This window comes from Otolemur garnettii, unplaced genomic scaffold (genome assembly GCF_000181295.1).
Source record: "Otolemur garnettii isolate 467f Iridium unplaced genomic scaffold, OtoGar3 scaffold00261, whole genome shotgun sequence".
Lineage (NCBI taxonomy): Eukaryota > Metazoa > Chordata > Mammalia > Primates > Galagidae > Otolemur > Otolemur garnettii.
In genome coordinates, this window is record NW_003852656.1 from 1075791 (window position 1) to 1090611 (window position 14821).

General features: G+C 46.1%; 1 protein-coding gene across 1 annotated transcript in view; it reads right to left on the reverse strand.

The window, feature by feature from the left end:
- Positions 1 to 14082, reverse strand: part of COL23A1 (collagen type XXIII alpha 1 chain) — a 344194-nt gene extending 330112 nt beyond the window's left edge. The window contains exon 1 of the mRNA XM_012813370.1: positions 13789 to 14082. Coding sequence (XP_012668824.1) covers positions 13789 to 14082 — 294 coding nt within the window. The remainder of the gene's footprint in view (positions 1 to 13788) is intronic.
- Positions 14083 to 14821: the final 739 nt, after the last annotated feature.

A 14821-nucleotide genomic window follows, 5' to 3' on the forward strand; every position in this document is an offset into this window, starting at 1 on the left:
TTTTTTTTTGGAGGATCTGTCCACCACTGCCAAGGGAGTGTTGAAATCTCCGACTATGATGGAGCTGGGAGAGATCAAGTTGCTCATGCCAGTTAGAGTCTCTTTTATAAATTTTGAATTTTTTTAAAAAAAGGAAAAGAAAAAGAGAAATTGGTAGACTGTGGGCTTTTATGTGGCCTAAATATGTGTATTGGGAATCTCTAAAGAAGAGGAGAGAGAACAGAGTAGAAAAAAATATTTGAAGAACCTGGGCACAGTGGTTCAGGCTGGTAATCCTAGCACTCTGGGAGGCAGAGACAAGTGGATGGCTTGAGCTGAGGAGTTGAAGACCAGCCTGAAGAAAAGTGAGACCTCCATTTCTAAAAATAGCAGGGCATTGTGGCAAGTGCTTGTAGTTTGAGCTACATAGGATGCTGAGGCAAGAGGATTGCTTGAGCCTAAGAGTTTAAGGTTGCTAAGAGCTATCATGCCAGAGCATTCTTCCAAGGGGGACAAAGTAAGACTCTATCTAAAAAAATAAAATAAAATAAAAGGACTTAAAAATGGTTCTAAATTTGATGAAAATTATGAACTCACAGATCCAAGAATCTCAGTGAAACCCAAGCACAATAAATATCAATAAACTACACCAAGACATTTCATAATCAGACTGCTTAAAACCAGTGGTAAAGAGAATCTTAAAAGCAGTTAGAGAATGGTCAACCATCTATATTATATGGACAATTGGAACTCTCATATACTGCTGGTGGGAACAAAAAGTAATATAATGGCTTTAGACCAGTGGGTCTCAACCTTCCTAATGCCACGACCCTTTAATACAGTTCTTCATGTAGCAGCAACAAAAATAATTTTATAGTTGGGGGTCACTACAACATGAGGAGCTGTATTAAAGGGTCGCGGCATTAGGAAGGTTGAGAACCATTGGTCTAGACCCAGGTGGGTTGTGCCTAGAGTGTAAAAAGAATCATATACAAGCAGTGCTCGTATCTCAGTTAGGGTGCTGGCCACATTCACTGAGGCTGGCCAGTTGGAACCCAGCCCAGACCAGCTAAAGCAACAATGACAACTGCAACAACAACAACAAAAAAATAGCTGGGCATTGTGGCAGGCACCTGTAGCCCCCGCTACTTGGGAGGCTGAGGCAAGAGAATTGCTTGAGCCCAAGAGTTTGAGGTTGCTGTAAGCTGTGATGCCACAGCACTCTACTGAGGGTGACACAGTTAAACTCTGTCTCAAAACAAGAAAAGTTAATCATATTCCTATCTTATGATCAACCACTCAACTCCAAGGTATTTATAGCAAGAGAAATTAAAGATCACAAAATAAAGATGGGCACATGGATATTCACAGCAGCTTAATTTGTATTAGGCACAAACTAGAAACAACCCAAATGTCTATCAGCAGGTGAACAGACAACAGTATATCCATATAATGAAATAATACTTAGTAGTGAAAAAGAATTAACTACTGAGCAAAACTAGTTATTTTCATAACCATTATACAAAAATATCAAAGAATTTTTCAATAATGATGCTGTATAAAAGAAATCAAACTAAAAAAAGTGTGTCATTCTATTCATATAAAAATCCTGAAAAATAAAAACATTGATAGTAACAAAAAATCAATGGTCCCTGAGAGGGAGGAAGGGAGAGAATTCAAGGGGTGGGAAGCAAATTTGGAGGGTGGTGACTATGCTCTTTAGCTAGACTGTGGAGGTGGCTTCACAGTTGCGCACATATGTCACAACTTATCAAGTTGTGCATTTTAAATTAATAGAGTTTGCTGTATGTCAATATACCCCCCAAAACACCAGACAACAAATCTCTGGCCATGGATTCCATGGGTATTGATAGGGTGGCATCACATTGAACTTCAGATTCCACCAGTTTGGTGCCAGGTGAAATCTCTCTGGCAGAGTCATAGTGAAGGCAAAATGTGAGATTGCCTGGCCCAGCCCAGGCATTTGGCAGGAGCTGGTAACTGTTCTCTAAGGAACGTGAGTTTAATCAGGGACTCCCATGGGCACACTGTGTGACTCTCCTCCAAACCATATCAGCAAACATATTTCCTTAAGGGTCTTTGCTCAGTCCTGAAAGACATTACCATGTTTTGAAAGGGTTGGTCTACAAACAAAACGTGATTCTTCAGTAATCCTTAATTTATGTTCCCATTCATTATTTTTTCAAAGACACACATCACTTCCCGTCAGAACTCGCTTTCTAGGGTTTACCACACTGGGCTGACAGAAGGAAATCTCATCCCCAGCCTGGAGGGGAAATGTGCTGTTTCCATCACAATGTTTGACATATTGAGGAGACCTCCCTTCCCTGCTGGCTGCTCTGCATCTGGCACCAGCCTCACACCAGCCAGGCCCACTGAAATCCCCTCCTGGAAGAGTACCTGGCCCTCTCCATCTTGTCCGCAGCAAATGCCTGGTGACCCTAATGTGCCACACCTGAACTGATGGTGTAATGGGGTGAACTGGGTGACCCACCCCCAAATTCATAAGTTGAAGTCCTAACCCCCAGAACCTCAGGATTTGCCTATATTTGAGGACAGGACCTTTAAACAGGTAATTAAGGTAAAATGAGGTCATCAGGATGGGCCCTAATCCAACGTGACTGGTGTTCTGAGTAAGACATAGACCCCACAGAGGGAAGACCACATGGGGTCACAATGAGACGCCGGTATTTGCAAGCTGAAGAGAGGACTCAGAAGAAACCAACAGACCTTGCCAGATACCCTAATGTCAGATGAATGAGCCTCTACAAATGTGCAGAAATAGATGTCTGATGTTTCAGTCCCCAGACTGTGGTCATCTGAGTACTGTGGTTAGCCCTAGCACACTAACACAGACAGGGTCCCGGCCCACCCTGCCTCCTTTAGATTCCATGCCAGACCGGGGGGAAATGATGTGGGAGGTGGCACAGAGGAGAGTTTAAGGACCCACCCAGTAAGGAGTGTCTCAATCCTCCACCCACGGGAAGAGGGGAGGAGACACCATGGAGAAGCCTTTAGGAAGATGAGGTGGGACTTGACCTGTCTGGAGGAGGGAGGGGCAGGTCTCAGACAGCAAGAAGCGCTGCACTGACAGGGCTGCAATGAGGGGGCTGAAGAAAGCCAAGAAGACATCCTTGGCAGGGCTGACCATCTCAGGTGACATGGCAACTGCTTCCTGCTTACGGAGTGGGAAGGAGATGGGGCCTCTGTCCCCTAGAAGGACAGCCACCTGAGTACAGATAAACAAGGCAGGGAGCTGGTAGGAAGGGAGGGCATGGCTCCGTCCACATAGAGACCGGTGTGGCAGATGCTGCCACCCCTTTTCCAGAGCAGGAAGCGGGAACTCAGAAAAGTCATTTAATTTGGCTGGTTCAAAGGCAGCTCCAGACTAAAACCCAGGGCTCTCAACTCTAGAGCCACAGCACGAGCCATGCAAGGTCCTGCTATGGGGGCTTTCAGGGAACTTGAAAGGCACAGTTTCTATGATGACAGATGGGATAAAGTCAAGCTGGTCTCACGTGGGCACATTATAAAGTCTCCCACCAAGATTCCTTTACAGCACCCATATGTGCACACATGCACACACATGCACATGTAGTTTTACACACACACGGTGCATATGCACACACATACTTATATATATGCATGTATACTCATGCAGACACATGCACACTGACACATGCATATACACACAGACACGTGTGCATGCACACACTGACACATGTGTATACATACACACTGACACGTGGGTGTGCACACACTGACCCATGTGCATGCACACATATACACACTGACACACGTGCACTTACACACATACACACACATGCTCTAGTCCCCTCGACATCATGGGAACTTGTCCTTCATTTGACTGCACCAAAACATGAGTCTGAAAACAAGATGCTGTGGTGATAACAGCCCATACGGCACACAGAAAAGTACATAAGATAAATGGACAGATCCTGCTTTTTGTATGATGTCTCTCCCTGGAGACTCAAAGTTGAGTACATTTTATTTCAATTATCTTTTAAAAACACCAGAATCCATTCTAATTGCTTTATGATTTATTTCACAACTCAAAATTGGAAACAATTTCCATTTGAGAAATTGCCACTGCCCAACTGAAAGTACTCCCCCATCCTCAACTCTGTCTACATCAGGAAAATAAAGGTTTCCTCTTTTACCAATGTGAATCAAAGCAGATGTGTGTGAAGCTTTTAATTTACCAGGTTAACCACGAGTATTCAGGGGTACTGGTGCTACACTGGATAACCCCCAAACCAGATGGACTATCCTGTTAATTAAAGAAAACTGATTAGTGTTTGTGTGTCCTTCCACAGTGACAATGATAATTTTCATGAATAATTTGATTTGTATATTAGTCATAATTGTGTCATATTTTAATTAAATGGAAAATATCATTCTTCTCAAACAAGAGACCAAAAACATAGGATTGTGTAGCTAATTCACTCTTTGCTTTTCTTCAACAACCAAGTCCCATTTCTCTGTTCTTTGAATCAGAGACTGGGTACGTGTTAAAACCTTTTTTGCTTCTGTATGGTGTCAGTAGGATGGTAGACCCCAGTGTTAAAAGGATCGTAAGGTTAGCCAAGTAACCACAGGACCTTCTTTCCAATTAGCAAACAGACATAAACATTCCTTCTAAATTCAGTCAAAGAAAGCATTCCAATAGGAACAGCCATTTTCAGAGCATGCATGAGGTACTGAGTGGTTGCTACTTACACATTGCCTTGTTTATTTCCCACAGAAACCTTGGGAGGCAAGCAATGTCATCCCTGTTTAACAGATGGGAAAACTAAGGTTTGGAGGAACATTCATTTACCCAAAGCCACACAGCTGGGAAACGGCAGAGTCGGGATGTGAACCTGGGTCTGCTGAAAGCTAAAATCTTCCCTGCTGCTATGCAACCATCCATCACTTACAGATGTCTACAAGGATGTTCACACTTGCAGAAAAGCTGCTGCTGCTCCTCATACAAAATTGTTGCTTTCACTGGTTCAGCCACGAGGCTGCGGAAAGGGCAGGGGACTAGGAGCCAAGTTTCCTGGGTTACCTGGGTTCAGGTATCTAACCAGGAGCCAGGCACTGCCCCTCTCTGGGAGGGTAGAACTCATGTCTCAGGGGGACTGTGGGGAGGACGGGAGAGAAACTCGAAGACACATGAATCCTCTGAATCCCCAGCCTGTGGGTGCTTGGGAGGCCCTCAGTAGCCTCCTCTATGGCCCCTAGGAGTATGCTAACGTGACTTTCTTTAAAACTACATCTGCAAACTGATTTTTCCTCCCAACGGTTCACGCTTAATCCTGAAATATGTTTCTGGACATGATGGAGGGATGTTCTCCAAGTGTCTGTGCCAACAATTAAAGATTAATCCTCATTCTACACATGGAGAAAATTGAATGGGGGAGAGCTGGAGGTTGTGTGTGGCCTCTGGAGAACTTTCCCAAATGGAATCATATTTGTTCCCTTAATTAGAAGCCATAGGGAGGACCAAGCACAGTGCCTGGCAACATTAAATGCTCTCCAGAAAAATTTTTGCACCAAACCAAATGAATCTAATTTTGAGATGAAAGGTTCAAACATTCTCTATACCTTACTTTAAGGCTTTTTCTTTGTTATCAATTGTTTTTGGTTTTAACAACACTGACAAATATAACTAAAATAAAAATTCAACTAAAAGATATATTGAATCCTTTAAGCCCATCATAAAACTTGAAGCACGATTTCACAATGGTCCAACAACCTCAGAATACTACAGGAGAGACACGTCTGTCATGGACAAACTTGGATGTCTTAAAATTAAAACAAAAAACAAAGCCCCAAAGACATTGTACTTTAGCCAGTTACTCTATATCCCCAAAAATAACAGAAGTAAGAAACTTGCCTCACAAAACCACTGCCTGTACCGTTACCTGTACTAACAAATCTACTGGGGGAGGCCTACTGCCTTGTTGGTAGGATGCATATTTTCTTTCTTTTTTTTTTTTTTTTTTTGCAGTTTTTGGAAGGGGCTGGGTTTGAACCTCCCACCTCTGGCATATGGGGCTGGTGCCCTACTCATTGAGCCACAGGCACTGCCCAGATGCAGATTTTCTTGATGGGATACTAAGCAGTCATTAAACATGACTATAAAGATCAGATGTCACATGGAAAAAAAATGTTTTTGATGTATGGTTTAAAAATAAAGGCAAGGTATAAGTAAGTGATGTGCCCTCTGTGGTTAAAATTAGGTGAGTCCATGGACAAAAATTGGAAGGAATTGTGCAAGAAGTTAAATAGTCCTTGTTTTAGGGTGGTGGGATTATCAGTAACATTCATCATGTTAAATCAAGATGCAGTTTCTTTTTTTAAGGAGGAAATGGAAGGATAGCCAAGCTGGTGTGCCATTTCCCAATCCCAGGTCTAAGTGCCTTGATAGATGAGGGGGGCCACAGCAGTAACAGGAGCTGGAGAGCTAACAAGCACTTCCGGGCAAAAGGACAGGTATGCAGCTGGCTCTGAGCTCCACCTCCCCATAGCAGCTGTCAGCACCTCATGGGGTACTTAGAATTACAGTAGAGCTGCCATAGCTGACCACTATGGTTTTCACAGACCAACATGCACCACATGTACGTATCAGTATAGTAGGCTTAGTTCCTTATGCTGACCACCTCTTCATGTTGACCAATTGTTACAGTCCCTTGGGCTATTAATTTATACAGGTTCTCTAAACATATTAGAGAAAGGAGAAATGTAGAAATCTGTGGTGTCAGGGGGGCTCTTCTGAAGATGCAGAATCAAACCCTTGTTCTAAGAGGCCCTGAAGGCAAAGGACAGAAGAACACATGCTCAAAGCGGGCCTTCCTCTTTCCTGTCTGGTTCTCCTGACCAAGGCCCAGAGCACAGAAGGAGACCTGAGGCTGGGAGGGGCTGACAACAACCCAAGACCACCCCACTCGCAGGCAGTGGTAGCCTTCTGGTCCCTCTTCTAGAGCCTTCCCCTCCATCCTGCAGTGTTCTCCTCCTCTACACTCAACCTTCCAAAAGCCACCTTGACAGATGGTGCCAGGCAAGGCTGTGGTGATCTCCCACCCACATTCATTTCACTGCTTTAGGACCCTAGGACTCGGGATACCCCTAGACTCCCCAGCTAGGCCAGAGACCTTCTCTGAGAACACTCTTATGGAGAACATTCCCTGGGAAGCTGATGGAAGTCAGCAGAGGAATGAACATGGGCCCTGGGGGCAGGTGACTCTGACATGGGCACATCCACACTGCCCCTGGCTGAGCATCAGAGGGTGAGTAAACACGCTCATCTTTCTCACTCTTCTCTCCCAAGACACCCTGCAAATCCCAAGGGAGTCCTGGCCTCACCCTATGTGCCCTGAGGAGTTGCCGGGAGGGCTTCATTTCTGTCCACGTGGATTTTACATTTCTTGATTTTTGTGTATCTCAAAACTTATGTAATGAGCCACGTATGAGAGCAAAACTCAATAGAAATCAAGTAAGGGGGAGAGGGAGGAGAGAATGAGTAAATTCACATCTAATGGATACATCGCACACTTTCTGGATGAAGGGTACACTTACAACTTTGAATATATAAATTAAAAAAATATATGTATACATATGTGTATATGTATATACACATGTATATATGTATGTGTGTGTATACGTAAAGTTTGGGCATGGTGGCTCACACCTATAATCCTAGCACTCTGGAGGGCCAAAGTGGGTGGATTGCTTGAGCTCAGGAGTTCAAGACCAGCCTGAGCAAGAGCTAGACCTGTCTCTACTAAAAATGGAAAAATTAGTTTGGGCATTGTGGTGGATGTCTGTAGTCAGTCCCAGCTACTCGTGAAACTGAGGCAGGAGTACTGGTCAAGCCCAAGAATTTAAAGTTGCTGTGAACTATGATGCCATGGCACTCTACCCAGGGTGACTGAGTGAGATTCTATCTCAAAAAGAAAAATAATAATAATAATAAATACACACACACATATATAGATATATACACTCACACACACAAAAGCAAACTTTGTAGTCAAACCTGTGTACCCACATAATATTCTGAAATTTAAAAAAATCCTTTAGCTGCGTTTTAAGCCATGGAGATAGAATTTCTTCGGAACATGTCTCCAGCTTGTTTTCAAAGCGTCTATCTCACTATTCCTTGGATGGTCACCTCTTAGTTTTACCAGCTCCATGTCCTCTCCCCTGGTCTTCTAATAACAGCACTCCAAATTGCCCTTTGGGGACCACTTAAACTTCTTGGTCATTTCAGCTCCAGTAGGATTGACCATACATACATGTATACACACTCTCTTGAGTCTGGCCCAGTGCAGAGGCTACCTGGCTGCTTTCAGTGGCCAGTGCAAGCAACCCACAGACATGGACCCAAGTGATTCACACTGGTCTGTAAGAACGAATCCAGGAACTTCTGCTGGTACTGAAGGGAGAGGGATACTCACATTGAAGATGTGAATCTGCTGGCAGCTTCCCTGGCACTTCATGAGAAGAGTGAGGGCATCCTTGTAAAGTGCAGAGCCCAGACAAAGAAACACAAAGTCCCAGCACCTCTAGCTGCACCTGAGTAGATGTATCTCTAGACTTCTTTGTTACTCAAGCCAATAAATTCCCTTTTAAATTTAAGCCACTCTGAGTTAAGGTCCTATCACATTGCTAATTGTAGGTACAAGGATCCAAAGGCATCTAGAAAGGCTGAATCTAATGAGACAATGCTGGGTGAGGATAGAAGGGGGACCCTGCTCTGGGCACTGTGATCTACCAGGACATGCCCTACAAGGGGATTTGGAGGCCATAGTGAGACATGTCTGCTGAGATAGCCAAGGGGTGGGGTGGGGGTCACAGTGGGACCAGACCTGCTCTGGCACACCAAAAGGGTACAGGTATACCATGTATGTTCTCCTTGTCCTCGGCCAACTGCCCCCAGCCTGAGTATCCTCTTCCCCTTTCTGCAGAGTGAGGTGAAGGATCATCGTGTCCTGTATGTGCTATACTATGGACAAAGTTGGCAAGCTGAGCCCTAGAGTGCCATTCTCAGTGCAGAGCCCACTCCAGCTGGTCACTTTCAGACAGAACAGCATCAGCTCAAGGTCACAGACCAAGAACTGCAAAAAATGCCCCTCCCTCCCTGCTCTTAAGGTGAGAGCAGTACCATTCGATGGCATCTGGCTGACACCATGGACCGTTCCTCAACAGCCATGGCCAGTTGTCCTAACAGAGACTCCATTCTGTTCTTGTGGCAATGTGCCCAGCCCCAGGGGATGAATCAAGATTGCCCAAAACCTCCATGTAGCAACACCATTACCCTTGCCAGTGACAGGGTGAAGATGACCATGTGACCCTAGCTCTGGCTGGTGGCTATAAAGGATGTCTGCTGAAACGTGTTGAGAAAGCTTTCTCCTTGGTTTAAAGAACCCCTTTCAAGAAGATGACTATTTTCCCTGCCTTCTTCCCTTGTACCCTAGCTAGTCCTGGGTAAAGACACATGCTTGGAGCTGCAGCAGCCATCTCGCAACCACGAGGAAAGGACAAGAGAATGGCAGACACTGCCCAGCACCCAGGCATAGCCAAGTCAACAAACCCATGACCTGCCAACTGTCTTCCCAGGTTCTCTTACTATGCAAGATAAGTGACCACACTCAGGTATTCTGTTCCTTGGCTCAAAAGCATATTTACTGATCTATGCTTTCCTCAATATTACCATATTGACTTGCTCATTGCTACATAAGTAGTGGTAACCACCATATGAGAGAAGAGGAAGCTGAGGCTCAGGAAGTGGAAGAAGTTGGATGGCAGAGCTGGTAAACAGTGGCACCAGGTCTCAAACTCTGCCCTGCTATGAGAAACTCTGCTCTGCCTTCTGGTATAAATTCATTCAGCTTACAGACTCCCTGGCTTCAGGAGCTGTGCCCCAGATTTTCGAAGCCAATGTGGAAAAGTCCCATTCAACAATTCCAAAATATGTCTGCAAAAGAAATGCCCCAACAGTCGGCTCATTCTAAACATGCTGCTATTATTATAAAGTTCCTTAAATTGCAGCTAAAAAAGAGCAAAAAACAAAAAACAAACAAACAAAAAAATAAAACAAGAAAAAAGTGGAGGGAGAGTAAGCATGCCAGGAAGTCATTGAAAGGAAAGTTTTTTCTTTGGTTTAGGAGCCAGGAAATGTAAAGGAAACAAATGTACCAATGATTTACACTCCATTTCCAATTGTGCCTAAAAATAGGCACCCTGATTAAAAAGGACACCACAGAGCTGTCCTGACATGTGGACAGACTGCCCACAGAGGCAAAAAAAATCTCCGATTGATTTCAGGTTTGACCATATTATAACTAATATATATATATATATATATATATACAGTTGGTGGGAAGGAAGGAAAGTGCTCAAATTTTACTCAGTCTCTGGGCTTTTCTTGTTTTCAAACTGATTGGTCTGGACATGGAAGGCCAACAGCCAACAATAAATCCATTGTAGGCTAGAAATGGTCTCCTCTGAATACAATGAAATATTTCTTTAATCCTTGCATTAAAATTTTTACTGCACTATGAAAGCTGTGCACTCTAAAATTTAAGCTTTTGTAACACTGCTTAACTATACATATAACTATGGTTCATTACTTAGGCAACCTATGTAAAGCATTTTAAAAGCAAAATATGAGATGTTTGCTTTGCATGAATATTTTCAGATCATATTGAAGATACTACCATTAATGGCCCTGACTCAGAAATCTTGGTTTTATATTCTGAATACCATTTCTTCCCTTTCATACCATGGGAAGGGTCTTTAATGATCATGCATTAACATGAATATTCCTTTTTTGTAGCTACATTATCGGTCACATCAGCCAGTTCCAGAAAAATTTATTTCATAGTTCTGTTCCCAAAGGAACAAAGAGAGTGGGTCCCCTATTAACAGTGGCTTTTGTTGGCTTTTTTCCTGACATTAAAATTCTATAGAGCTGCCAAGGATTTCTTTTCTTTAATTTGGACATGGTTTCTGCCTCTGATACTCTGAAAGTAAGTTTGTTGGTAGAAAGACAAGCTGCAACCTCACATCCACAATCACTCCAGCACTGGCTAAAAAGAGACTTGTCAAAGAACAAATCAGAACTGAAACATAGCTTCAGGTACAAATGTTCTTTCCTTAAGAGACTTGTCCTTTATAACTAATGCTTCAAAAAAGTACCCATATAACTAATTAAAGTCAATTATTGGGCTGGTCACTCACATCTGTAATCCTAGCACTCTGGGGGGCCGGGGCAAGAGAATCCCTTGAGCTCTTGACTTTGAGACCAGTCTGAGTAAAAGCAAGACCCCATCTCTACTAAAATAGAAAAATAAGCCCCCTGTCAGTGCCCTTAGCTCAGTGAGTAGGGTATCAGCCACATACACCGAGGCTGGCAGGTTCGAGCCTGGCCCTGGCCTGCTACACAACAATGACAATTCCAACCCCTCCTCCCACCCAAAATAGCTGGGCATTGTAGCAAGCACCTGTATTCCCAGGAGGGAGGGTGAGGCAAGAGAATTGCTTAAGCCCAAGAGTTTGAGGTTGCTGTGAGCTGTGACACCATGTCCCTCTATTTAGGGCAACAGCTTAAGACTCTGTCTCAGAAAAAAAAAAAAAAAGAAAGAAAGAAAAATCAGCCAGGCATTGTGGTGGACGCCTGAAGTCCCAGCTACTGGGGAGGCTGAGGCAGGAGGATCACTCAAACCCAGGAGTTTCAGGTTGCTGTGAGCTAGGATGATGCCATGACACCATAGCCTGGGCAATAAAGTGAGACTCTAAATAAATAAATAAAGTTAATTACTGGCTCCACATTATGTGCTTCCCACAGGCTTTTGTCTTAGTACAGGAACTCACGGTTACCAGCCAGGCTGTCTACATTTCCCATTTAGCAACATTTATGAGAAGAACAGCTGGATCTGCCTGGTGCCCTGGGTGTGGGCTGCCTTCTCACATGAGGACACACAAACAACCAGAAGTTCAGTCCCAACTGTGTTCATGCTGTGTCATTTCTGATTCCCTCCTGGCAGGGAAAATCCAGGCCATTTACTCTTTGGTGAGCTAGTAGCATGATGTGTTGAATGGAACAATAAATTATCCAGTGGGAATCCTAGGATTCTCCATTTTCCCTTTATCTTTCTATCAGGGGCAGGGAGGAGAGAGAGCCCACTCTATCCAATAACTCATTAAGCACTGTAGTTTACCCAGGTAAAATTCAGTGTTGCAGGTGGAGACATGATGAAGCAACTGCAAACCTCTCCCTGATGAAGTTTAGGACTTAGGGATCAACATTCTCCAGGAGTGGCTGCCTTCCCAGGACACCCCTCCCTATTAGAATAGACTCAGTTTGTAAATTCCTTATAAAATAGTTTTACCAGGACCTCTGATTTACTCAGTCAGGGCTTACAGTTTACTTTTACTAAATAAGGGAGGCCTCCTGCTAGAAAGAACGGCCACAGCTATAGCACTAACAGGTAGAAACTTTACTGGCTTTCCATAAATCAATTCAACATCCTGGTCTCTAGGGATTTGCCAAAAGGTAAAAGGCAACAATTATGAAACCATCACTAGGAGTTGCCAGCAGGGCTCTCACCTGAGATTTCTGAAGTCTGCAGGCACTTTCAAGGGGAACATAGGGAATTGTTTCATGAAGCAGCAATTCTGCCCATAACCCAGCTAGAAGAAGTGTAATGATGGCTTAAAGTGACTAAGAAATACCAGAGGTGAACAAAGAGGTGTAGTACAGAGTCTTCTCCCATTCCCCTTATGGTTCCAAATTAACTCAACACTGGAAATGTAGCTCCATAGATAAGTGAAAATCACAGTTCCACTGAGTAGGGAATTGGTGACCAGCTGGCCGGCCCACCCTCTCTCTGCCTTGAAAGAAAGTGGGGAGGTGAAGGAGAGCATGAGATGGAAGGGGTTGTGCTCTGGTCAGTTCACCCTGCCTGTCTCAGTTCTTTGGGGAGGGAAACTGCTGCACAAAAGATGGGGGCTTTGACCAACATTTTGGGTGAGGGCTATGGGGTCCCAAATGTGGCTCCTACTTTGAAGACACACAGGAGTAATTTTAACCTTTAGAAGTGTCACAGAGAATCAAATGCTTGCAAGTAAGCTGTGGAAATCACTATTCCCACGTATGGGACGAGGAAACTCAGGATGTGCTTGGTCTGTGCTCACTGCCCAGATGGCACTGCATGAAACCACGACCCAGGTCGCTGGACCCACACTTTTTTCTTCCCCTGTCTTATCAAGCTGGTGTGGGCAACCCTCAGGCCCCGGGTGCACTCAGTAGCCAGAGCTGCTTTCAAACAAAGCAGAGCATGCCAGGGGCCCCAGCCCTAGAGCCTGTCCCTCCTCCGTGGCCCCTGACCTACGTATACCAGCTGTAGGAACATCAGCTGCTAGTGGTGACACAAGTCACCAGATGTTTCCCGCTCGAGCATCGTCAGTACCCCGGGCGCTCCCCGCTTCGGGTAACGGTGTGTCTGAGCTCCAGGGACTCTATCCCAGGTCTGTTGTGTTACTCCAAAGTCTGTGGTCTTTCCTTTCCCTGCCCATGCTCTTCCCCTACGTTGCCCTTCTGGCTCGCTCTTCCCGCGAACGCTGTTGGGGGAACAAGACCCTGAGGCGGGAGCGGGCACAGCAGGCTCCCTTGGGGCCAGCACACCCTGCTTCCCACCCAGCGCTGGCCACCCCAGGGCCTCAGCGCACTCAGCAGGATCCCCTCAGCACCCTCCCAGCCCCGCGCCCCAGCCTCACCTCGCGCAGCAGGCGCTCCAGGTGCGGCTCGGCCCAGGCTGCCAGTGGGCCCGGCGGCCCCGCGCGCCTGGAGAGCTCCCGCTCTTCCTCCAGCGCTGCCACCCGGCCCTGCAGTGCGGCTGTCTGAGCGCCCAGCAGCAGGCAAGCGGTCGCCGAGCCCACGGAGAGCAGCAGGCACAGCGCGCTCACAGCTCGCGCTCCGGCCGTCGCCGCGCCGCCGCCGCCCGACCGGCTGCCCTTATGCGCGTCACCGTCGCCGTCCCCGCCGCCACCGGTACGCTCGCCGGAGTTCATGGCACGCTCGTCGCGCGTGGGCTCTCCGAGGGGGCGGTTGAGAGCTGGATCCGAGGCTAAGCGCTCGGGGAGCAGGCGGGAGAGCCCGAGGCACGAGGTCGACCGGGCACGAGTTTGGCCTCCGGGTAGCAGCGGATAGCGGCGCACACCCCCTTCTCCTGGGCCAGCTCCTCCACAGCGGCCACTTTGGGCAGTTTCCTCTATGCAAATAGACCCTGCTAGAAAAGGAGCTGGGACCCACCCAGGGGAGGAGCAGCCCAGCCGGCCCCGCGCGGTTAGGGGCGGGGGCGGGGAGGGAGCTGGCTCCTTGGAGCCACCGGTGTGCTGCGGGCGAGCCCCTAGTGCCATAAGCCGCTCTCCCTCAACAGCCCAGGTGCGGAGCTGCACCCTCTCCGGTGCGCACCTCTGCAGCTCCCCAGCCGAGTCCCTGCTGCAATGTCAAGAGGTCATTAAGTGCACCCAACGACACGGTATACTGTCCGCAGCCCACCTTGGCGGAAGCACCCACCATTCGTGCCTTAGGAACACTCCCAAAATTTGCGAATTAACCTTTCTGACACGTTTTAAAAGTTGAAAACTTCAAACCCTGTGGAAAAGGAAAACTTACAGTGGGTCTGTCCTAGATGGTGATTTAGCGCCGCTTCGTGGCTGAAAGCGATCTCTGCGCACTCACGTTTAAAGACTCAGAGTCAAGAGAGCAACAAGCAGAAATATCTCTCTTAGAATCTTAGTTCTCTCA